General features: G+C 41.9%; 1 protein-coding gene across 2 annotated transcripts in view; it reads right to left on the bottom strand.

The window, feature by feature from the left end:
- The window catches only part of Colec12 (collectin sub-family member 12), a 170,348-nt gene that overhangs the window by 10,614 nt on the left and 133,793 nt on the right, over positions 1 to 25,941 (bottom strand). The window contains exons 1-6 of one of the 2 annotated variants that reach the window (XM_006525640.3): positions 24,686 to 24,961; positions 20,497 to 20,595; positions 18,232 to 19,278; positions 8,348 to 8,836; positions 7,408 to 7,544; positions 529 to 638 (exon numbers count right to left, since the gene is read on the bottom strand). In XM_006525640.3, coding sequence (XP_006525703.1) covers positions 529 to 638; positions 7,408 to 7,544; positions 8,348 to 8,836; positions 18,232 to 19,278; positions 20,497 to 20,584 — 1,871 coding nt within the window. In that variant the 5' untranslated portion in view covers positions 20,585 to 20,595; positions 24,686 to 24,961. Of the gene's footprint in view, positions 1 to 528; positions 639 to 7,407; positions 7,545 to 8,347; positions 8,837 to 18,231; positions 19,279 to 20,496; positions 20,596 to 24,685; positions 24,962 to 25,941 lie in introns of those variants that run through there. The other variant, NM_130449.2, reaches the window with a different exon arrangement.

The raw sequence follows: 25,941 nt of genomic DNA, 5'->3' as shown, positions 1-25,941 counted from the left end.
TTGTTTGTCTCTAGCAAACTGAAGGCCCCTCACAGGTGGAAATTTACAGGTTCTCCACTTTCTCTCCAGAAGAAGAAAGGCAAGATTTGAGAAAAGAGTTGGGAGAATTTAGTTTTCTCTTATCCTGCAGAAGATGGACATTCTGGGATCCTCTGTGCACACTTGGACTTCCTGTGCATGAGAGATCTACAACCTTGGTGTGTACAACTTGGACTCAAATCACATTTGGGTCAGAAGCCTGATCAAGGCTAGGAGTTCCCAAGTCCTCAGAAATATGTCCAAGTGAACACCGATCATTCGGAGAGGCTCTGGGCCACGTTATCCTTCCGAAGTGCTCTACTTGACAGCACCGTGACTGTCCACCACTGCTTCCCTACTGGGAATAGGCAACTGGTACAAGGAGCCCAGGCCCTCAAGAGGATGGTGTGGGATAAGCAAAACGTCATTAAGGGAAAGTCGCAGGAAGCTAGGCCGTTGTGAAAACATGGGAAGCAAGTGCATGCTGCTGTCCACAAGCCCCACACTCACTTGTAATCAACAGGTGACCCGTCTAGCCACTTCCATTCGCTTTCCTGTTCTGAGTCTGTGAGGCCGATCCAATGGCTTTCTCTCCCCACGGTATGCTTTTTTATCCATTGCTGAAAAGAAAGCAGGAGGTGTTCTTAGCCCATACAAAAGAGCTCTTGTTTAATAAAACTGACAAAAATCATTTCTCACCATTTTTAGGGTCCTAAGCTGTCCACTTTGTAATGCATTTGTATTGTGGACAGTGTTTCACTAAGACTATGTTTAACAAGTAAAAGCAAGGTTCTTCTTTAGGATCCCTAAGAGTGACTGGTGTGGGCCCTGTTTCCCTTCAGTCACCCATCTGTGGGCCTCTGCCACGCTGATGAGAAATGTTTGGGCTCACGGCCTGACTGCTGTTTCCTATGCTCCGTGCATGTTACAATAACCCAGATTTCAGGGTTGTGTCTGGTAGAGACGGGTAGTGAGGGGGAGGACATGAGCGTTGTTGTCAGTTGGGTTTTGGCTTTGCTTCTACTCTCTGCCCTCTGAGAAGAAGTTATGTAGACCTTGTGAGGCCTCAGAGTAACTTATCTGTGAAATGGGGGAACCAAAATCAGTTGTACACGGCTGTATTCCCAGCCCCTGGGGAGGGGATGCCGGGAAATCATCACAGTCTCTAGGCCACACTAGTTTACATGGCAAATTCCAGACATTGCTAGGCTTTGTTTAAAAACAAAACAAACCAAACAAAAAAACCCAAGGGGAAGGATGGCAATTATAAGGTTTATATTACAGGGTTGCTGTGAGGTTTTAAAAAAGGGCCTTGCACATGACAGGGGCTTAATAAAGGGCCACTATCATTCTCACACATGGGCCCTTACCAACCTCCTTTGAACCAACAAGTCTGGTTTGTGGTGCTCCACCCCCAACCTACTCACGCCTCTCTGTCTCTTCATGTGTCTAGTGGTTCCTGCCCCCATGATCGGCAGCTGTGCTGCAATTCTCCAGTAAGCCACCAGGTGGAGCTATATATCTGTAAGCCTAGAACTCATGAGAACTGATTCATTCTCATATTCTCTCTCTCTCTCTCTCTCTCTCTCTCTCTCTCTCTCTCTCTCTCTCTCTCTCTCTCTCTCTCTCTCTCCCCCCTCTCTCTCTCTCTCTCTCTCTCTCTCTCTCTCTCTCTCTCTCTCTCTCTCTCTCTCTCTCTCCCTCCCCCCTCTAACTTTTTCTAGAATTGGTTTGATTCTTGGGAGTTTAGATAATGAGACCCCCACCCCCACCCCCCAAGGAGAAGGACATTTCCTGAGTAGTCTCTCAGTTCCACAGCCATCAGTACATCATTCTGTACACACTTTGAGGGCATGAGAACTGAATCCTAACTTTCATGTACATGTAGATCAACACAAGATAGAAATATGGAAAGAACTACCTGATGCTATTAGTTACCAGTATTTTCTACCTTTGGGAAACAACTAAACACTGATGAAAGTCTGAAACTTCCTTTTTTTTTTTTTTAAATAGATATTTTCTTTGTTTACATTTCAAATGTTATCCCTTTTCCTGGTTTCCCCTCTGAAAATGCCTTATCCTCTTTCCTGCTCCTCCTGCTCCCCAACGCACTCACTCCCCCTTCCTGGCCCAGGCATTCCCCTATACTGGGGCATAGAACTTTCACAGGACCAAGGGCCTCTCTTCCCATTGATGACCAGGCCATCCTCTGCTACATATGCAGCTAGAAGCACAAGTTCCACCATGTGTTTTCTTTGATTGATGGTATAGTTCCAAGGAGCTCTGGGAGTACTGGCTAGTTCATATTGTTGTTCCTCCTATGGGGCTTCAAACCCCTTCAGCTCCTTGGTTACTTTCTCTGGCTCCTTCATTGTGGACCCTGTGCTCCATCTAATGGATGACAGTGGGCATCCAATTCTGTATTTGTCAGGCACTGGCAGAGCCTCTCAGGAGACAGCTATATCAGGGTCATGTTAGCAGGCTGTTGTTGGCATCTGCAATAGTGTCTGGGTTTGGTGGTTGTTTACGGGATGGATCCCCAGGTGGGGCAGTCTCTGGATGGTCATGCCTTCAGTCTCTGTTCCAAACTTGGTCTGTGTAACTCCTTCTATGAGTATTTTGTTCCCCCTTCTAGGAAGGATCAAAGTATGCACATGTTGGTCTTCCTTCTTCTTGAGTTTCATGAGTTTCGCAAATTGTATCTTGGGTATTCTGAGCTTCTGGGCTAATATCCACTTATCAGTAAGTGAATATCATGTGTGTTCTTTTGTGATTGAGTTACCTCACTTAGGATGATATCCTACAGATCCATCCATTTGCCTAAGAATTTCATAAATTCATTGTTTTTAATTGCTGAGTAGTACTCCATTGTGTAAATGTACCACATTTTTTGTATCCATTCCTCTGTTGAGGAACATCTGGGTTCTTTCCAGCTTCTGGCTATTATAAATAAGCCTGCTATGAACATAGTAGAACATGTGTCCTTATTAAAAGTTGAGCATCTTCTGGGCATATGCCCAGGAGTGGTATTGCTGGATCTTCTGGTAGAAATATGTCCAATTTTCTGAGGAACCACCAGACTGATTTCCAGAGTGGTTGTACCAGCTTGCAATCCCACCGACAATGGAGGAGTGTTCCTCTTTTTCCACATCCTCGCCAGCATCTGCTGTCACCTGAGTTTTTTATCTTAGCCATTCTGACTGGTATGAGGTGGAATCTCAGGGTTGTTTTGATTTGCATTTCCCTGATGACTAAGGATGTTGAACATTTTTTTTTTTTTTTAGGTGCTTCTCAGACATTCGGTATTCCTCAGTTGAGAATTCTTTCTTTAGCTCTGTACCCCATTTTTATAGGGTTATTTGGTTTTCTGGAGTCCAACTTCTTGAGTTCTTTATATATATTGGATATTAGCCCCATATCAGATTTAGGATTGGTTAAGAACTTTTCCCAATCTACTGGTTGCCATTTTGTCTTAGTGACAGTGTCTTTTGTCTTACAGAAGCTTTGCAATTTTATGACGTCCCATTTGTCAATTCTTGATCTTACAGCACAAGCCATTGGTGTTCTGTTCAGGAAATTTTCCCGTGCCCATATCTTCCAGGCTCTTCCCCACTTTCTCCTCTATAAGTTTCAGTGTCTCTGGTTTTATGTGGAGTTCCTCGATCCACTTAGACTTGAGCTTTGTACAAGAGATAAGAATGGACCAATTCACAGTCTTCTACATGATAACTGCCAGTTGTGCCAGCACCATATGTTGAAAATGCTGTCTTTTTTCCACTGGATGGTTTTAGCACCTTTGTCAAAGTTCAAGTGTGTGTGGGTTCATTTCTGGGTCTTCAGTTCCATTCCATTGATCTACCTGTCTGTCACTGTACCAGTACCATGCAGTTTTTAATCACAATTGCTCTGTAGTACAACTTGAGGTCAGGCAAGGTGATTCTACCAGAGGTTCTTTTATTGTTGAGAATAGTTTTTACTATCCTAGGTTTTTCTTATTCCAGATGAATTTGCAAACTGCCCTTTCTAACTCTGTAAAGAATTGGGTTAGAATTTTGATGGGGATTGCATTGAATCTGAAAATTGCTTTCAGCAAGATAGCCATTTAGACTATATTAATCCTGCCAATCCATGAGCATGGGAGATCTTTCCATCTTCTGAGATCTTCAATTTTCTTTCTTCAGAGACTTGAAGTTCTTATCTTACAGATATTTCATTTCCTTAGTTAGAGAGTCACTCCAAGGTATTTTATATTATTTGTGACTATTTTGAAGGGTGTTGTTTTCCTAATTTCTTTCTCAGCCTGTTTATCCTTTGTGTAGAGAAAGGCCACTGATTTGTTTGAGTTAATTTTGTATCCAGCTACTTCACTGAAGTTGTTTATCAGGTTTAGGACTTCTCTGGTGGAATTTTTTGGGTCACTTAAGTATACTATCGCATCATCTCAAATAGTGATAGTTGATTTCTGCCTTTCCAATTTGTATCCCTTTGATCTCCTTTTGTTGTCTAATTGCTCTGGCAAGAACTTCAAGTAGTATATTGAATAGGTAGGGAGACAGTAGGCAGCCTTGTCTAGTCCCTGATTTTAGTGGGATTGCTTCCAGTTTTCCTCCATGTAGTTTGATGTTGACTACTGGTCCTGTTTGTGTAACCAGTTTGTTAGTCTATGTCTTTTTATTAGGGAATTGAGTCCATTGATATTAAGAGATATTAAGGAAAAGGATATTGTTGCTTTGTATTATTTTTGTTGTTAGAGTTGGAATTTTGTTCATGTTGCTATTCTTTTTTGGGTTTGTTGAAAGATTTCTTGCTTTTTCTTGAGTGTAGTTTCCCCCCTTGTGTTGCGGTTTTTCCTTTATTATCCTTTGAAGGGCTGGAGTTGTGGAAAGATAGTGTGTAAATTTGGTTTTGTCATGGAATGCTTTCGTTTCTCCATCTATGGTAATGGAGAGTTTTGCTGGGTATAGTAGCCTGGGCTGCCATTTGTGCTCTCTTAGGGTTTGTATAACATCTGCCCAGGATCTTCTGGCTTATATAGTCTCTGGGAAGAAGTCAGGTGTAATTCTGATAGGCCTGCCTCTTTATGTTACTTGACCTTTTTCCCTTACTGCTTTTAATATTCTTTCTTTGTTTTGTGTATTTGGTGTTTTACTTATTATGTGACAGGAGGAATTTCTTTTCTGGTCCAAACTGTTTGGACTTCTGTAGGCTTCTTTAATGTTCATGGGCAACTCTTTCTTTAGGTTGAGGAAGTTTTCTTCTATAATTTTGTTGAAGATATTTACTGGCCCTTTAAGTTGGAAATCTTCCTCCTCTTCTATACTTATTATCCTTAGGTTTGTTCTTCTCATTGTGTCCTGGATTTCCTCGATGTTTTGTTAGGATATTTTTGCATTTCGTATTTTCTTTGATTGTTGTGTCAATGTTTTCTATGGAATCTTCTGCACCTGAGATTCTCTCTTCCATCTCTTGCATTCTGTTTGTTATGCTTGCATCTATGACTCCTGACTTCTTTCCTAGGTTTTCTATTTCCAGAGTTGTCTCCCTTTGTGATTTCTTTATTGTTTCTACTTCCATTTTTAGATCCTGGATGGTTTTGTTCAATTCTTTCACCGGATTGGATGTGTTCTATTCTATTTCTTTAAGGGAGTCATTTATTTCCTTCTTAAAGTCTTCCATCATCATCATGAGAAGTGAGTTTAGATCCTTATCTTGCTTTTCTGGTGTGATGGTATATCCAGGATTTGCTATGGTGGGAGAGTTTGGTTCTGATTATGCCAAGAAACCTTGGTTTCTGTTGCTTCTGTTCTTATGCTTGCCTCCCACCATCTGATTATCTCATGTGCTCCCTGTCCTTGATATATCTGATCAGAGCCTGTCCTTTCTGTAATTCCAGTTGAGTCAGAACTTCTCAGAATCCAGCCTTCTTTGTGATCCTGTGATTCTGGGATCCTGGGATCCTGAGATTTGGGTATGTCAGAGTTCTTAGCAGTCAAGCTTCCTTTGAGACTCTGAGAGTCCGGTGTGACCAAGCTCCTGGGATCCTGGGATCCTAATATCCTGGGGGTGTTAGAGCACCTGGAAGTGGTACCTCCTCTGGGGACAGTGGGGCTGTCTGGTGTGTTCTAAACCAAGGTAGACTAGTGCTGACTGGAAGGAACCTGAGCCACTGATCAGGCGGGTTCCTTTGTCTGTGCTCCAGCTGTCCCCAGGTACCCCTGGTTCTGTTGGAATAGACGTTGTATTCCACTCACCAGTGATCCTAAGATTCTGGGCTTGCTAGGGTGCCTGTGGGTGGAGAGTCCTCTGGAGACTGTGGGACTGCCTGCCGAGGTTGGGCCCAAGGTGGCCCAGTGCTGGCACTGAATGGAAGGCAAAACTTCCTTTTTTCAAAAGACTGCTTATCCATCCTGCCCACACATTGGAATTTAGCAGACTGAATTATTTGTGACAGCTGCTTCAGTGAAAATTAGTCCTAACCAGCTCTAAAACATATAGGTATCTAGGGACAGAAATTCAGTTCAAAGAACTTTTGTCTGATGTGTCATCTCTGTACCCAAGGAAAGTAACAGCAGATACACAGGCTACATTAGGAGACTGATATAGCTCTCTCCTGAGAGGCTCTGCCAGAGACTCACAAATACAGAGGTGGATGCTTTCAGCCAACCAGTAGACTGAGCACAGAGTCCCCAATGGAGGAGCTAGGGAAGGAGCGGAAGGGGTTTGTAGCCCTATAGGAGAAACAACAATAGGAACCAACCAGTACCCCCAGGGCTCCCAGGGACTAAACCACCAACCAAAGAGTACACATCAAGGGACCCATGGCTCCAGCTCTATATGTAGCAGAGGATGGCCTTGTCAGTCATCAATGGGAGGAGAGGCCCTTGGTCCTGTGAAGGCTTGATGCCCCAGTGTAGGGGAATGCCAGGACCAAGAAGTGTGAATGGGTAGGTTGGTGGGGGGGGGGGCAGAGGGGATAGGAGTTTTTTAGAAGGGAAACCAGGAAAGGTACTAAAATTTGAAATGTAAATAAAGAAAATATATAATAAAAATAAAAAATAAAAAAGGCGGGGGTAATTTCCAGATACTAGCTTTTTGTATTTGTAAAACTCATGTGACAAATATTTCCTCTGCCCTTAGAATTTGAATGAGTCTCCTCTGTGAGTTACAGTTGCTTTAGGTTTCCTTTAGGTTGCTTCTACCTTATAAATTTTGAATTCATTCATATACTCTCATACCTGGAAAAAGCCCATGCAAACTGCAGCCTTCCTTTGTTTATGAGACCATGAATTTTTGATCTCTTTGACTCTCTCAAAGGCATGCAATTTCCAAGTATAACTTATCTCTAAATTATAGTTTTCTCCAACCAAGTGTGCAGCTGACATATCATACCTGTTCTTCTCTTGAGTTTATGAAAACGAGATGGGAAGATTTGTCTTCACAGAAAAGCTTAGCATCTTCAAAAATTTCTTTTTCCAATGAAAAATAGTAGCATTTATCTGTGAAGTTCTTCCAGTGAGGCGGACATCCTAGGAATGTAAAGTTTTAACTGTTGATTTAAAAAACACAGAAGGAACCCTGCATTTCCTCAGCTGTGTTTAAGATATCAAAGTCACAGCCTTGTACCACTTGCATGCCAATGGGTGTCCCTGTGTAGAACCCGGGCAGATGTTCTCAGATGTGGACTGTACAGCACACAGCAGTGAACACCACACAGTGAAGAAAGGTGGGACTGGGTTGGGCTAGGCTTTATGACGACAGAAAAAAGAAAGTGGGGTGGGTTCTGATACACTGTCGGCTTGGATCGGCTGGAGGTTGTAAATAAGCACACTTCAGAACCAAAGTCTGGCTTGTGGACCAGCATGAGGGACCCACACGCTTGGCTCCTAACTAGTATAGTTTTGCAAAAGACTTTCTGTCAAAGAGACAGAAAGGCACCACAACAGCTTCTTAAGCAAAACCAGAATGTGGACTCTGTCACAGAAACCCTATCTGCATACTGGTGGAGTTAACTGATAAAATGGTCTGTTTCTAAGGAGAAAGAAGAAAGATGAAGGAGGATGGTCAGGGAGCAGCCAGTGTAGAATATCTTGAAGGAAGTATTTGGGGTACAGGGGTCTTCTGAAGGCCTGGCTCATCTAAATGAGTAGAGACCTGATAATGTCTAAGCAGGAACACAGGGTCCTGAGTGACAGCACTGAAGCATCCAGAGGGATACACAGGGTCCCTGCTGTTTTGTGTAATTAGGGGACTCCTGGGGGTTGGTTTAGCCAAGCCTACACACTGCCTTATTCCTCCACAATTCTAGCTGAGAAGGACGATTTGGACTTACCGTTGACCTCTGATGCTGGGGTTGGTTCATTCTGCAGAGCCAATGGCTCCATTGCTCCTGAGGGGCCTGGAGGGCCAGGTGGTCCCTTAGGCCCAGGCATGCCTGGCACCCCTGGCAAGCCTGGCAACCCCCGAGGTCCAGGTACTCCAGGCTCACCCACAGTGCCCTGTAGTCCCTGGAAGCCAGGAGGGCCCTGAGGGCCAGGGAGTCCATCCTTGCCTGGTGGACCTGGTGGTCCTGGGTCCCCACTAGGTCCTTGAGGGCCAGGCTTCCCTGGGGACCCACGAGATCCTTTGGGACCCTGTGAGCCTTTGGATCCTTTGCTGCCACGCTCTCCAGGAGGGCCGACTGGTCCAATTGTGCCCCTCTCACCCGCAGGGCCAGGTGGACCAGGCTCTCCCTTCTCTCCTTTCTGTCCCTTGTTGCCAGTTGGACCAGGTGGTCCCTGAGATCCTCTGTCACCTTTTGGACCTCTGGGGCCAGGAGGACCTAAAACATAAAAACATATATATATGTTCCATTTTGAGTGTATATGCTTATATAGCCTACAATTAAAAAACAACCCAGCACACAAACGCAGGCATTAAGGAGTGCTTACTATCTTTAATATACTGTTGGCTTTGAGGAATAAGACGGATTGAGAAGCAGCTCACCCAGTATCTTCCTCTGGCTTCAATGTGAATGTATGGCTATCACTCCCCACACATGTAAAAACACCACACACATGTACCACCCATATGCCTATATAAAAAAAGATCCAGATACAGAGGGAGAACCAGATGAAGACAGAAGAAGGTGATAGACAGCCATCTGCAATCGAAGGAGAGAGACCTTGGAAGAAACCACCGTGCAAGAACTAGGCTCCTAGACTTTAAGAGCTAGAAGGAAAGAATTCTGTTGCTTCATCGGGTTTAAGTCTGTGCAAAACAATACAATGATGTGCTGGTTTATTTTTCTTTTTAATAACCCTACTCTCCCTGTGCACAGTGTTTAGGATGAAGCTCAACAGTGTTCACCAATGGGATCCATGCTGAAACAGACACCAATGTTTGTCAGCAAAAGAAAAGCTACGCAGTTTCCCTTCTGTTTCTATGTATTTAGTCTTTGGCTTGCTGAGATCATGTAGACATCACCTTGCCTGGCAGTTTTATTTAGGACTGTTTATCAAATGCATGAGCCTCACTGTCTAAAGCCCAGCACCTTAATATATCAACATTCTGCATCAGGAGACATCAGAAGGAAGAGGTTTCCAGGTGTTACCTTATTCCAAGAGGTAACTCTTCCCCACCTATGTGTTAGGTAGATCCTAGATCTAGCTATGGATTGGCTATGGAGAGACCTGTCTTTCCTGACTCTTTTTCCCCCCTTTGATTTAAGTTTTATTGCATTATGATGAGAAAAGATACATAATTTCAATTTATCTGAATTTGTTAATGTTTAAAAACATATTTTGAGTAATAGACTTACATCACATTCTTCTTTCCCTTTTGTACCCCAATTTCTCCCGGAGAGCCCACCACCTCAAAACCTGCAATACCTTTCATTTTTTATCATATTCTTTAAAATTTATAAAATATTGTAACAATAAAAATTAGTATTATAAAATTTGTTTGATATAAAACAACAATCAATTGAACAATCTTATGTAGATGTTTGTCTACAGCAATACTGAAAATACATATGTTTTTCTCAATATAAATTTTAAATAACTCCAAACATGTTAACTGTATGATATTTAAAATAATATACCACTATTAGTTTTTTTAATGAACATAAATTGATAAAGTCTTTTTGTTTCTTTGTTTTGTTTTTAGTAGAGCTTAATATCTTGGCTCTTACTGTGGTACAAATACAAAATAAGAACAGTTTTTAGACATTGGAGTTCATTGCAATAAGGCTGTACTTGAATGTCCCTCACATCACCAAAGGATTTTCTTTCCTGACTCTTAAATGACATTTAAGAATGAGTTCATTGGTCTTATCTGCAACCTGAGTTTTCTTCTCTTTAATATGAAGGAGTATATTAGCCAATCTATGTCATTGAGAGACAAGCAGGAAGACCTCTTACTATTAAATGTAATCTCCTTAAAGTAAGTTGGGGCGTGTGTCATTGCAAAATGGTGCCCTAGTGGCTTAGAATGGGAAAGGTAGCTTGTGATGGGTATATTATTATGCAAAGGTCTATAAAACAGGCACATAAAAATCATAACTTCTTAACTGTGTGTTTCACTCAAAGTATATATTAGACCTCAGAAAACCCACAAAGTGAAGATCTATTAGAAAATCCAATCGTTTTAGCAATTCTTGATAATACTTTCTAAATTTCTAAACTTTCAGCCAATAATTAGTTTCTCAACTCTTCACACTATGGGTTGATGTTTTCCTGAAAGCTCCTGGAAATGAGTTTATATGCAAGAAGGAAACAGTGGTTTCTCAGGGCTTGCCTCTCATCTCAGTTAGACTTCTTTTTGCAACCCTCCCCAGACTCCAAATGCACACAGCTTCCCATTGCAGACCTAAATCTATCTTCCTCATTTGGGGTGGCAGCTTTTTTTTTTTACTATTTATTATTTCTGACTAGGGTCTAGATGATCCCTCCCCCGAATTGGAAATGGCTGAATGTCCTCAGCTAGTGTACATAGAGACACTCTTTGTTTGAAGGAGGGCATCAAACATGGGTTCCAGAGTCAGCACAAAACACCAGCAGATGCTAGTTTCTAAATCACACAATGGAAAGGAATAGGCATAGCAATGTGGCTCAAGTTTATGTCTTTAATAAAAATCTAACTTTCAATAGACTCCCAGCTAGGTTAGTATAAAACAGTCTCTTCTTGTAAGGTGTTGCACTTATCCACTGTTCGCAGTTTTACAGTAAGATCAAGCTTAATGTCTGAAACTATGCATAAACTAGCAGGCCCGTCATATTACTGGCTTACTCACAGCTACCTTCACCTTGCAAAAAGCAGATAGTCCACAAAGATGCTGAGTTCTATAGATAACAGGATTCATATGACGTTTTTGCTCACTAAAATATTAGAGGTTTACTTTTTTTGTTACTTAAAGAAAATTGATGAAAAGAACCAAAGCATTTTAAAAGCCAACCTTGGACATGGAATGCTTTCCTCTAGGGCCCAAGATGGCCCATCACTGGTTTGCCTCTGGATGATCTCAGGGCTTCTGGTCTTACTTAAGTCTTTTATTGGGTGGTTACTGAAGTGAAAGTAAACTGAAACGAGGGGGATGGTGCACTGGGTAAAGGTGCTAGCTGTGCAAGCCTGACAACCCAAGCTTGATCCCTGGGACTCATGTAGTTACAGTCACAGCTTTCATGCAGAGAGGTCAGGGATAGAAAGGCAGGCACACCACCCAAAGACTCACTTACATGCTAGTCAAGTGTGGTGGAGCAGCAGGAACAAGGGAAAACCTGCTTCAACAGGCTTAAGAGCAAGAGCAAAGTTATTCTTAGACCTCCTCATGTAAGCTGTGCCATATGTGTGCCTATATGCACGCGCGCGCGCGCACACACACACACACACACACACACACACACACACACACACACACACAAACACACATGCACAAATGAACAAATAAATAAATGAAAATATGTTGCATACTCCTACCCCATACTCCCACACATAAAATGGGAAAGTATTATACGTATGTGTTCAACAACATGAATTTAGAATCAAGAGTGTCATATTATGGAGGTATGTGGATGCTCACTGCAGAAGTACAACTGAGATTTGCTCATTGAATGTCAAGGCTGAGTGTGTAGTTCTCAATTACCAGGGTCCCCATGTGGTTCAAAAAGTTGTTACAGGCTTCCAAAATTCACCCAGACAACCCAAACAGGATGCTGGGTAGCCCTATATTTGCACTGTCATGGTGTGGCTCCCAGATGTCAGAGATGTAGGGAACCTTAAGAAGCTGAATTCTCAGATGTTAGACTTTCCCTCACTGCCTCGTTTTGGCTTTGTCATATGGATTATGGATTTTGAGAAGTGCTTTTCCTCCTGAATCCCACTTGAGACAGTTTTAAACATGTTTTCCAACAAAACTTCTATGTGACATAAAGTAGAGAAATGGCCTAAGTTTTGCCTGACATCCAAGTTCTTGGACATATGATGTTAAGAACTTTGAATGATAGTACCTGGGAGGCTGAAGCAGAAGACTGCTACGAATTTGAGGCAGCCCAGGCTACATATTTACTCTTCTTCATCCTGGGATACAATATAAAATTCTGTAACAACAACAACAACAACAACAACAACAACAACAACAACAACAACAACAGACAGGGTAGAAATAAAAAAGATACAATATAATGCAGTTTTCTTCTCATTTAAAAAAAAAAACTACTTTGACTGGAATTAACTAAATGTATTAATCAGCCAAGTGTTAACTTTCTGTTACTATAGCAAAATACCTTAAGAGGAAATATTTATGTTAGTTCATTGTTTTGGAGCTTCTGGTCCATGGCATGACATCTTGCTCTTGGGCCTGTGACACCAAAGCATCAATTTTATCAAGAGTGGGAACACCTGGTAGAATAAACTATTACCTTATGGCTAAGATTAGAAAAGAAACTGGCAACCCGTTCAAGGTCAAGGGTAGGTAAGTCCCCACTAAACCAGCCCTACCCCTTCAACATTCTAGTACTTCCCAGTAACAACAAGCCAAGGGCTAAGCCTTTAATACACAGACTGTTAGGGTCCATTCCAGATCCAAACTATAGCAATTCGTAATAAGCAACTGTTAATAGCTTAATCAAGGTCAGAAGGAATGTGCAAATTAAAAACAAAAACAAAACAATAGATAGTTTGGCATGGTGGCACACACCTTTAAGCCCCAGCACTGCACTTAGGAGACAGAGGCAGGCTGGTCTCCGTCAGTTCAAGGCCAGCCTGGTCTACATAGTGAGTTCCAGTACAGGCAGGTATATGTCTCAAAACCAAACCAAACCAACAATACCACATTGACAACCCACCTTATACATGGGACTTATATCTCATCTGCCCTGTACTTGGCATTGTTCCCTGCTCTTCTAGCCTTGCTACACATCGCAGAGTTTAGTTCATGTCAATATCTAAGCCAAGGATCCACTCGTCAAAGTAAGTGCTTCATCTTTTCAACCTTGCCAAACATGCTGGTCTCTAAAGGCACCAGGGTACCGTGGTGAGGGGAAGCCCAGGCCCGGCAACCAACACTGCTGCTACAGAACCCTCTGTGTGAACTTGGAACAGTTACTCCGGCTCTCTATGGTTTAGTTCCCTCCCCCAGCAAAGAAGAATGCTAATATTTCCCACCTTAAGGAGTTGTAATGATGTAAGTAGACCATTTATTTGAGGGCCCAGAAGTGTGGCCTGCATGTTGCACATTCATAATTGGGCTGAGTATGACTCACCTCCAGGTAAGTCTCCAGAAGCCAGCAGGAAGGACTCAGGCTCAAAGCCACTTTAACCCTGTGTGTTGTAAGATTATCCTCCACATGCATGTGACACTGTAGCCAGCAGAGTGCATGTCTCCACTGCACTATGCTGGCTACAGGAACAGCACATGGGAAATCCACACTCACACAGGTGCTTTCTAACTCAAGCCAGACATCTCACTCCATACTTGCTCTTAACTCAAATGCACTCTTCAAAAGTCTGCAAGGTACACACAGATGAGGGTTCCTAAAGGAAGAACTTGGTACTCAAATGCTGTCTCATTCCATATTCATGAAACATTCCTATTGTCTCAGAAGGGCTAAGAGGAAAATATCACACTATACAGAGGGCTCAAATGCTATGTGTAGGACTCAGCCTGGAGAGGAGCAGTTCTGGACAGAGCAGGAACTTCCAGCAGAGCAGTGTGCATTCGAAGCCGTCTGTATACATACTTGGGATAAAAAGCATATCATTTCTAACCAAAAGAAAGAAAAGGAAAGGATCCTTAACAAAAGTTTTGGTTGATGAATGTACAGATGGCTGTTGCCAGAGGTCAACATATGACTGTCTATCTAGTTCTCTTTTGCCTTACTTAATTTTTTTGATATAAGGGCTTCCACATAGCCTAGACTGGCCTTGAACTTGCAGTCCTGCTTCTTTGGTCTCCTAGGTGCTGGGATTTTGGGTGTGAATGACTTTGTTTTCTGCATCTTTTTTTTCTTGTAAAGACTTATTTATTTTATGTATGTGAGTACACTGTAGCTATACAGATGGTTGTGAGCAACCATGTGGTTGTTGGGAATTGCAATTTTTAGGACCCCTGCTTGCTTGGGTCAACTCTGCTCTCTCAGTCTCTGCTTGCTCTGGCCCAAAGATTTATTTATTGTACATAAGCACACTGTAGCTGACTTCAGACACACCAGAAGAGGGTGTCAGATCTCATTACGGGTGGTTGTGAGCCACTATGTGGTGTTGGGATTTGAACTCAGGACCTTTATTCTTACCCGCTGTGCCATCTTGCTCGCCCTGTTTTCTGCATCTTAATGAGGATGCTGGGATTACAGGTATACATCTTGGTGAGTATGCCTCTGGTAGCTACCAGCACATGGTCTTATTAAATGCATAATAACAAGACTTTCTTGGATAATACTACAGTGTTTTGAATCTCACAGAAGGCTCACATAAAACCACAAACACCAACATCAATCTATCCTGATTCTTCATAGTTAAGGAAAGCAGAATAGGGTAGGATGAGCGTATGTAGGATGAAGCACTTGTCTCCAGAATGGGAGTGCTTTCTCAACCTCTCATTACCTTGAAACATCTGCTTGGGACTGCTGTTCTGAAGGCAACTGAAAATAGCTATTTAGGCGAGCTTCATACAAAGGCTGAGGTAGGATTAGACTTTGAGATTTGCCAGAATTATATAGTTAGATCCTGTCTCTCCCAAAAGAATGGGGGTCTGCTGGGTCTTGTCTACCACTAAGCAAGATCTTAACAGATCTGATCTATCAGGCTAACATCTGGCTACGATTCTAGGCTCTCAGGTTCTGGGTGATTCTATCATCTTTACTTACTATATGTTTTGTGTTACTGACAAAACTGTTGAAAATGATTCTTCCATCTGCTACCTGAATATGTACTTCATGTCCACAGGTGCTTTATAGTTGATCATTCAACTAATGTGACAGACACCCCTTAAAGTGACCTCCAGTGATGCATGTGTGACTTTCTTTTAAGTCTGAAACCTGGGACTTACTTCTAACCAACAGTACATGACAAAGGGGATAGAAAGTAATTTTCTTAATAGGTCATGCCATTCATGTTCCACCTTAGCAGACTAGACAGAGACAGGCTTCTTGATGGCTTTATAGAAACGGAGATATTGTGATATGGCTGCCTGGCCAAGAATTGAATAACCCCCAAGAGCTCAGGGTATTACTCAGATGATGACCCTTAGGTTCAAGACAATGAATTATGCCAAGAGTCTGAAGCAACATAGAAACATGGAAATATACATTTCCCCAGAACAGTTTCTGATGAATTCAAAACTCCTTGGGGAACTGGCAGCATGGGAAGACCTCAAACAGATGACCCAACTGCATTCCATCAGGACTGTGACTGGCAGAAACTGGTTTTACTTTATGTAGGTATGTATTCAAAACAAACAAACAAACAAACAAACAACCCATTACCATCAATGCAGTCACCCAACTCGTTGCAGTCCTCCTATTTTTTCTAACAGGCTCAATGCCCAATGCCTTGGTGAAATGCAGACATGTTGTTTTAATTTTCCAAGTTTGACTACTCTAAGAACTTGGTTGGTGTAAGGAAATAAGATGAGGTCACATGCTTCCCATTTTGTGAACTTGTTGTGATAGTAACTTTCTTAAAGGATCACAAATTATCTAATTCCTTCTTAAACTTTTTCAGGATCGAAAGCTAATCCTCCTCCAGCGATACCTCTCTGGGGCATATGTCCAGAAGATGCTCCAACTTGTAATAAGGACACATGCTCCACCATGTTCATAGCAGCCTTATTTTTAATAGCCAGAAACTGGAAAGAACCCAGATGTCCCTCAACAGAGGAGTGGATACAGAAAATGTGGTACATTTACACAATGGAGTTCTACGAAGCTATTCAAAACAATGAACTTATGAAATTCTTAGGCAAATGGATGGATCTGTAGGATATCATCCTGAGTGAGGTAACCCAGTCATAAAAGAACACACATGATATACACTCACCGATAAGTGGATATTAACCCAGAAACTTAGAATACCCAAGATACAATTTGCAAAACACATGAAACTCAAGAAGAAGGAAGACCAAAGTGTAGATACTTTATCCCTCCTTAGAATGGGCAACAAAATACCCATGTAAGGAGTTACAGAGACAAAGTTTGGAGCTGAGATGGAAGGAAGGACCATGTAGAGACTGCCCCACCCAGGAATTTATCCCATAATCAGCCACCAAATGCAGATACTATTGCATATGCCAGCAAGATTTTGCTGACAGGACCTTGATATAGCTGTCTTTTGTGAGGCTATGCTAGTGCCTGGCAAATACAGAAGTGGATGCTCACAGTCATCTATTGGATGGAACTCGGGGCCCTCAATGGAGGAGCTAGAGAGAGTACCCAAGGAGCTGAAGGGGTCTGCAACTCTATAGGAGGAACAACAACATGAACTAACCAGTACCCCTAGAGCTCGTGTCTCTAGCTGCATATGTATGTAGTAGAAGATGGAAGAGAGGCCCTTGGTCTCGCAAACTTTATATGTCCCAGTACAGGGGAATGCCAGGTCCAGGAAGCAGGAGTGGGTGGGTTGGGGAGCAGGGCAGGGGGAGGGTATAGGGGACTTTAGGGATAGCATTTGAATTGTAAATGAAGAAAATATATAATAAAAATTGTTTAAATACCCCCCCCCCCAAAGAAAGCTAATCCTCCACTGAATATAGTAGGTAAAGTCTACCTTTTATTCCCTTTTTGAAAGTCAAGATTGATTACTTGTTCCCCAACTTCAGAGGCTTTAAGGCTTTAAAATCTTTTAGGTTGAGCTACTAAAAGTTGAACATCTATTTAGCCATCTTTGTATGCCCCAGATAGAGGAGCATAGCAGCTAGTTGTTCTTGTACCTTCAAACCTAGGATGGAAGTTTATTGTTAGGAATAGATTTGAATCCAAGCCACAGACACCCTGGATGACAGCAAAACTCATTTTCTATGCTAGTCACTCCGGTTCCATCTGGGAACTCACATTGAACTCCTGACTTTCCTGTCTTTGCCTCTTTACTGCTGGGATTACAAGCATCTGAACGCTTGTTCTTTTTCCTTTGAGAAGGGTCTTGCTCTGTAGCCCAGGCTGACTTTGAACTTGAGAACCCTCCTTCCCAAGCCTCCCAATGGGGTTATGGATGATCAGTAGTGCTAAGAGTGTGCCTACTGAGGTGAGCTTACAAATGGTTTCCATCTTTCTCTCTCTATGGATCTATGGCAGCTTTCCTGTTGTGACAACAATAAGGAAACTCACCTGGTGATGAACTGAGCTCCCTGCTGAGGGCCATGTGAGTAAGTCGTGTTACATCCATGTCCCAACCTGTCAAGCCTTCAGATGTTGGGCGCACCAGCTAACATCTTAACTGCAATCACACAGACATACAGACACACACGGACACACACACATGGACACGGACACGGACGCACACACAGACACACACAAACACCCACATAGACATATACAGACAGATACACACACACACATAGATATACACAGATGTACACAGATATAGACACACACATACACAGAGACACATGCACACACACACATGAGTTTTAAGTTCCCAACCCATAAAACCTATTATATAATACATATTTGTTTTAAGTTCCCATATTTCAGAACAATTTGTTATATAAGCAATAGATACAAATCCCAATACAGAATTTACACTTACCTTGTAGAATGGTAAAGTTCTTGATGAGCTGACCGTGCTTGGAGTCAACCAGTTTCATCTCTTCCATAACCACTGATAAGTTGGCCACTTCAGTGTCTAACTTTGACCTCATCATGTCTTGCTGCATCCTGAGAGAAATAGAATCCAAGCGGATGTTGACTAGTGTGTTATTCAAGGAGGTCAGGTCATCCGTGTGTCTGGTCAAGGTGTCTGTGCATGTGGTCCTAACATCATTCAGATTGCTGGTCAGTGTCCTCAGGTGATGGGCTGTGTAGCTGATGTTGCTAATGATGTTCACAATATCTGTCTCAAAGACCTGGAAGCGTTCCTCAAGTTGGCTGAACTTGACAGCTGTTCTATTTTCTGTATCCTTGTGTAAGTCCTGAAGGTCTTTCAGGCTCTGCTCGTTGGCCTGTGAGATAGTGGTAATGTTGTCCATCTGACCTGTGAATGAGCTGAGCTGGCTATTCATATCCTCTAGGGTGTCATTGTTGGCTTTGGCCAGGGCAGAGTTGTTGGCAGCCAATGTCTGCAAGCTCTGTACTTTTTCCTTTAGCCAATCGGTGTCCTTCTTGGCTTGAAGGAAAACCTGCTGCAGATTTTGGAAATCATTCTTAATTCGCTGGATGGCCAGGCTTGTGTCATCCACAGACTGCTGCAGATTTGAGATAAGGTTCCTCTGCTGAACCTGGGTTAGGTTCAGGTTGTTGAGGTTCATGATAACCACGCTCTGAGAATACATTTGGCTCTGCAGATTGCCCTGGAGCACACTAGTATCTTGTTGCAGATTTGTGACATAGCCATTATATGCCTGGAGTGTTTTGTTGACGGTGGTAATGAGGAAAGAATTATTCTGCAGAGTTTCCTTCAGCTGACTCTGCCTATCAACCAATGAGTCCCCATTTGCTTGCAACTTCTCCAGCGTATCTTTGTTCTTGCTGGTTTTTTCTGTGATCTCCTGAAGTTGTTGACGGAGATCCAGAATATCTGATCTGAAGGTAGAAAGCTCAGAGTTGGTACTTAGAGCTTTCTTCCCAGCTTGATCCCCTGGAAGAAGAGATGCTTGTTACTTAGACTGGTGGTAGAGATGCTTAGGCAAGGCCAGACACCCAGATATGGGCCATAGAGATGGCTCAGCGGGTAAAGGAATTTCCCACTAACTGATCTAACAACATGAGTTCAATTCCTCAACCTATATAGTAGAGGAAGAGAACAGACTCTTACAACTCATTTTTTTTCTCTGACCTCTACATGCGTGCTGTGGCATGTGTATGCCTCTTTAACCAACCAACCAAATAAATGTAATTTTAAGTAAAGATCCCATATACTTCACTAGGAGTATTTTAGATGTAAAGTTTGTGGTACATGCAGGCTAGGCTTTATTACTAAGAATCTGTATCTATTTAAAATGGGGTCTGTAGTGTTCAGCATAGGACTTACAAACTTGGGTGGACACTTTTTTCAAAGACAGAGGGGGATTTCCCAGATGCTAGGATACCAGGCAGAATGTACTTATAAGAAATCAACCTTCTAAATTTACCAAAATTCATTTTTTTACTGTCAATAAAAATGATGAACTATATTGGGATTAAAACTAATGATGTCCATCCTAAAAGATTTTGCAATGCAAAATTCTTTGGCTTAATGGATATTTAATTATTTGAATGGTAGAAATTACTACCAATTTTCAAGAGCAGAATCATACTCATAAAGCTTTATACATCATTTGAGCTGTCTTATTCTTTTAATAATTAAAAACAAACATCAAGAAACCAAACATGCAGGGGCTGGAGCACTGGCTGCTCTTCCAGAGGCTTTGGGTTCAATCCCCAGCACCCACATAGCAGCTCACAACTGTCTGTAACTCCAGTTCCAGAGGATCCAACCCCTTCCACAGACGTACACGCAGGCAAGACACAATGCACATACAATAAAATTTATAAATCATTAAAAAAAAGAAACAGAACAGGCTACATTCTTTTATATTAAAAGTCAACTCTGCAGGTTATAGGCTAATCTCAGCTTTCTAGAGGCAGGACTTACTGTCCTGTTCAGTCAAGAGTGGGAAGCAGATTTTATATAGTACATAAAAATTTAAGGTGAGAGTCCTTACTTTTAAAAATGGAAGTATTACAATGAAAAGACAAGGAAAGATTGTAGCACGCAACAACAGAGACCCTAAGTGCATCACCATTCTAAAAATCTGTCACCACTCATACAGGGGGACTCCCCTCCACTCGATGGTTCACTCTTGCTGCAGTTTACCTAATTTCTTCAGGTCACTTTCCACAGCAGTGAGTTTGTTGTCATAAGTCTGGTGAGATGTCTCCATGCCATCTGTGACATTGTCCATTTTCTCTACAACTAAGATTTGGGAAAAGAAAACATTAGTTTACTTATCTGCTCACGTTGGTTTCTCAGTTCCAAGACAAGATGATTTCATTATAGAAGAAAGCAGATTTGAAATACAAAGCTGAGATCAAATATGGAGGAAGCTGTTCTTTAGCAAAACAACTGGTCAAAAGCCCAGTGATACAACTTACTTGTCAGAAAAATCACATATCTGTAACTGTTTTTTTGACTTTGTAGTATCATGGAAGCTTTAGAAAGTATTTGGATTAACTTCTGACGTGTTCGAGTTCTCTGTCATGTATCAACTCCTCTGTTATTTTCTCCATGTGGAGACACACAACTCTGTCATCATTCACAAAGTTCTAAGACCTTTCAGCTCCTCATCATTCCTTGTAGGTGGGTACTCCACTGGCAAGGAACTGGCTTAGCTGGGTATGGTGGCACATTCTTCTAACCCAGCACTTGGAAGTCAGAGACAGGTTGTCTCTGCGAGTTGGAGGCCAGCAGAGTAACTTGGCTCAAATGTATATACAGGGATGTCTGAGAAGGCACTGAAAGTCACTCTTTGCTATTATGAGTTCTACCCCTAGACCTAAATCTATTTTCATTAATCAATGACAATTAAAATTATAACTTGTTAATTCCCCTGTCTAAATGATGATTCAATGGTTTAAAACATTAAAAAAAATTCTTGATTCTATAACAGGATAGTGATGCAGCTAAGCAAGGCTTCACCTCTGAGTTGTTCTCTGTGGTCAGGAATTCATGTTTGTTTCTAAGTGACTAATAGGCTATTTCTCTAGAAGTGACTTCCGTGATACCTATCCTCTAGCAGCTTGGCATTCAGCAGAGGCCTGGCTGTTATGCACTCATGTGTGTGTGTGTGGGGGGGGGGGTATACGTTTATTTGTTTTAGAGATGACATCTCACTATGTTGCCCAGACTGATCACCAGCTAAAAGTGACCTTGCAGAATTCCCTAAGATAGTAGTAGCCTGTTCCTTATTCCAGAACCTACACACCACGCTGTTATGGCTTGTTACTAAGATTATTTAGAGGTCCTTAACTTATGATGGAATTATGCCTGATAAACCTACTTTCAATTGAAAGTATCCCAAGTAAACAATGCAGTTACTTCCTGACTCGGCTGTATTAGCAGAACCATGTGCACAGGTCAACACACCCAGGCTATGAGTGTCTTTGTTATCAAAAAGGTTCTTTTGAATAATGATTTTATAAAAAGAATTTGTAGAAGCATGAATGCTTTGTGTAGTACTTTCAAGCTCAATGACACAGGTTTTACTACCTATCATGTGTTTTATCTATGCATGGCTATCTGGGGAGATGCTCCTGGCTCCTCTCAGGAAGCAGCCTGTATGTGACCCAAAAATGAACTTGCTCCTGGGATCCTGGAGCTGACCCTGGAGAAGCTCTTGCTGTTTTCCATCCAGTGCTCAGTCTGGCTGCAGTGAACTCCACGAAGTACCCTGACTGCTCTTCCTTATGAGCTTTTCCATGTGCTCTTCGCAGCCTACAGTCCTCATCCTTGGTTTGTCCTTTTCTCTTTGAAAACTGATTTAAGTCATGGAGGAGCATAATATACATCACTAGCAGGGGGGACAAAAACAAAATTGAAACCATGGTTTTTATTGAGTGTGTCCTGCCTCATACTATTATGACTTGACAAATAGGGAAAGCTGAAGACCATCTGCAGACGTATCTCTAGCTCTTAGCTCATTGTATGGTATTAAATATATAGTTATTATACCGTTTATTTTAAAAAGCGAGAATTTGCTGAGGCCTAGGAAACCTAGCTGAGCTAGAGGTTAAAGAGGGCAACATATAAGTCAACTAACCAGGGAGCTTCAGCATTAACTTGGGACAACACTTTGTTGAATTATTACTATTGTTTCTAAAATTGCCACACAGGAGCTGGAGAGACAGGACAGTGGTTTGGACTGAATTCTGCTGTAGAGGACTAGAATTCAGATCTCAGCACCCATATTAAGTGGCTCACAACTACTTCTAACTCCAGATCCATGGCATCTGACGCTCTCTTCCGGTCTCCATTGATACTACACACATGTATACATATCCACCTACATCCATATATATACTCATGACTTAAAAAAAAATACTACATGGACACAGAGGTCCATTTTCAACTTGGACCTTCAGGCTGTATGATAGGCATACATGCTCCTGAATCCTTGAAAATTTTGTAGATCAAAATACATTTTATACATTTACTAAAGCTAAATAAAATAAAATGTTTACAAGCTTAAACTCAGTTTTGACTTTCAGATAAAAACATATGTTTCATTCTGTCCTCAAACCACACACAGAATTTCAAGTCCCACCTCTTTCCTGGAAGCCAAAGAAATCTGAAATATGCTGACAGTTAGTTGCTTTCCACCCTCTCTAATTTTTCTTCCATTTTAGTTTATAAAAACACATAACTGGTGTGGACAGATAATTCAAGTGTACTTAGGATAAAGGGAATAATACTCTCACTTAAAAAGAAGAAAAAGAAGAAGAAGAAGGAGAAGGAGAAGAAGAAGAAGAGGAGGAGGAGGAGGAACAACAAGAACAAGAACAACAACAAAGCAACTGCTAATTTTGCTTTCCATGAGGAAAGCAAATGATGTGTCCTGCCCACAAGTGTTAATAAAGCAGCCCCACATGTGTATGTCTGTGTTTAAAAATAGCACCCTGGCCATAAACTGCAGGGCTGTGATGCTGGCAATGTGCAAGTGCATAAAAACCCAGGCTGACTGGAATCCAGAACTAATACTGCGCCAGTACACAGCATTCTCCTCAGTTCTCCCCCAATTTCCAGCTCAAAATTTCAACTAGGAGCATAATGGCTGCAGCTCCTGTCTCATCCTAGAAATCCTAAATCTATAAAGACCTGTTTCTAGATCATATTCTGATAACAAAAACAAAGAGGCAGCACAGAAGGGGTACCAACATTCTGGCTGTCGATGAGGCCCCTCAATTGAAAACTGTTTTCTGGTGTGGAAAACATCAGTGGCATTTCAGTTGGTGTGCCTGAAGACTCGCTCTCTTCACATGCTCACTGCATACTTCCCTAACAGCTGCCTGGGAATACCTTTACACTTTGCTACTATCCTTTGGCCTGGACACTAACCCCCTCCTGTTTTGTTTACACTCATTTCTTATGGTCTACCCCATGGTATTAAATTTTGTCTCTCTCTTGAATCTGGAACACATCAACTGAATCTTGGAATGACAATAACAACAGCCTCTTTGGTTTTATGATATGAAATAATAAGCGAAATTCCTAGTTTGGCTCTGTGCTGGACCGTCACTGCAGTTAGCTCCTATTACTACTGTTTTAAAGAAGAGGAAACTGAGTTTTAGACATAGTTAAGAATATTTCAGAATCACACAGACATAAAAGAGACGTCAGAGTAGGAGATGAACCTCTAAAATCCACATCTTCTTCGACTCTACACAGATTTTTCTTGAATATTTATTTTTTCAATCTGATTTCCCTTAATAAAGGAGAATCCCTAAAGGGTAAGCAATCATGGCTTTGGTCTATTTTCTTTAAAGTTATCATCAACAGATGTTTATTATGCATCTGGCATGGTGCTAAGTATTAAAGAAAGAGAGACAGACCATGGCTCCTCCTTGAGTCCAGGAACAAGATCAGAGCACAGAGCTCTCATGTACTGCTTCAAAATGCTTGTGCCGTACTGACAAATCAAGGTGCAGGGAGAGACATGCTCTCTTTCAACAGTTCCTAGGAATTCTACTATCAGCAGTTATACAACCTTGGAACTCATCCAAGACATTTCTACCATTAACACTATCTCAGGATTCATTACTGAGACAGAACATTATCCCAAGTTCTCATGCCATGCTTTGATGTGTCTGTGCCTCCCTCTTGTCCTCACTATGCCAGTAAAGCAGTGAGGTGTCAGACAGACAATGGTCAGGAACAGGAGGCAATGGAAACATGCTGATTGAGATTTGTGTCTTTCTTCATTCTAAGCATCTTAAGAAGAGCCTGCTGGGCAGGGTAATGGAATAGAATTTTCATGGTTAGGGACCATTCTGGGAGGAGTGTGACTTACCGAAGAACTTAAGACACGATGCTCTTCATGTAGGCTCACTGACTAATGAGTCTAGAGTGGAGGATGTATCAAATTGCAACTGTCCAAAACTATATTTTGAAACTTCCGAGGCTCATGGTCACACTCATTGTATAGACCACATCTGAATGACTAAGTGACCCTCCAGCTTGCTTGGCAAATTCTCAAGATGAAACTTCATTAGATCCTAACACATAGCTATGAAGGTACCATGAAAGAAGAAGCAAAAACGATTTTGAGGAAAACTGCAGAAACAGCCTTTGCCAACCCTGGTTAAGAGAGCTTGGTTTCCTTTCATCCTCTTCAGAGAGGTGCCTTCTTGGATAACTTTTACTGCATATTTTTCTTTCATTTAATGGAGAAGAACTTTTCCAGTCATCAAAGCGAGGGTCTGTGAAGGGAGGCTTGGGGCTTATCTTTCTGCCTCCTACAACACTGGGGTCACCAGAGTTTTATCAGTAAGAAAAGGAGTCTCTGCACATAAAGGGAAAGCGCATCTGGAGAATGTCAACTTTGAGTTCACTAAGCTGGTGTTGGTGACCACAAGTATATATCGCTGCTGCTGCTTCTTTTTCTTCTTCTCCTTCTCCTTCTCCTTCTCCTTCTCCTTCTTCTTCTTCTTCATCCTCCTCTTCCTCTTCCTCCTCCTCCTCTTCCTCTTCCTCTTCCTCCTTTTTTTTTAATCAGCAGAAGCCAGAGGAATGGAGAGAAAGGGTATCAAGATGCCATCTGCTCCCCAAATCTTTTCTCCCTTTACCCTGGTAAGGTTTCACTCACACAGCAGGCCAAGCTGACCTCCAGAATGTTAGGTGTCTGGGTAGTGCTTTGAAGGACAGCAATCTCCTATACAGATTGTCTCAGAGGTGCCTAAGTTCTTTGTCTTCATAGAAACCAGCTTCGGTCTTCATCTACTAATCTACTCGTGTGGCTGATCCCGGATACCTAATAAGTAAACTCTGACTTGTAGGTACGAGTTGGAGATTTCATAAATAAAAGGCAGTTTTTGTAAAAGCCTGTAGTTTGGGTGTTAAGCCAAACAAGACAGACACACTAGCCATGATGATATGGCTTAACAGGACCTAAAGTGAAGAAGCTCACCAGGGGAACAAATAGGAGGTTTTTCTCAGGGGTTTCTAGTGAGACATGAGAAGTAAGGAGAAGCCATTTAGGGTCCACAGGCCAGTGATCCAGCACATGGATATGGTAGAGCTATTCCAATATGGTGGGGAGGTAGACTG

Source organism: Mus musculus, chromosome 18 (genome assembly GCF_000001635.26).
Source record: "Mus musculus strain C57BL/6J chromosome 18, GRCm38.p6 C57BL/6J".
Classification (NCBI taxonomy): domain Eukaryota; kingdom Metazoa; phylum Chordata; class Mammalia; order Rodentia; family Muridae; genus Mus; species Mus musculus.
The sequence above is the reverse complement of the archived record's forward strand: the minus strand, read 5'-3'. Positions and strand labels throughout refer to the sequence as shown.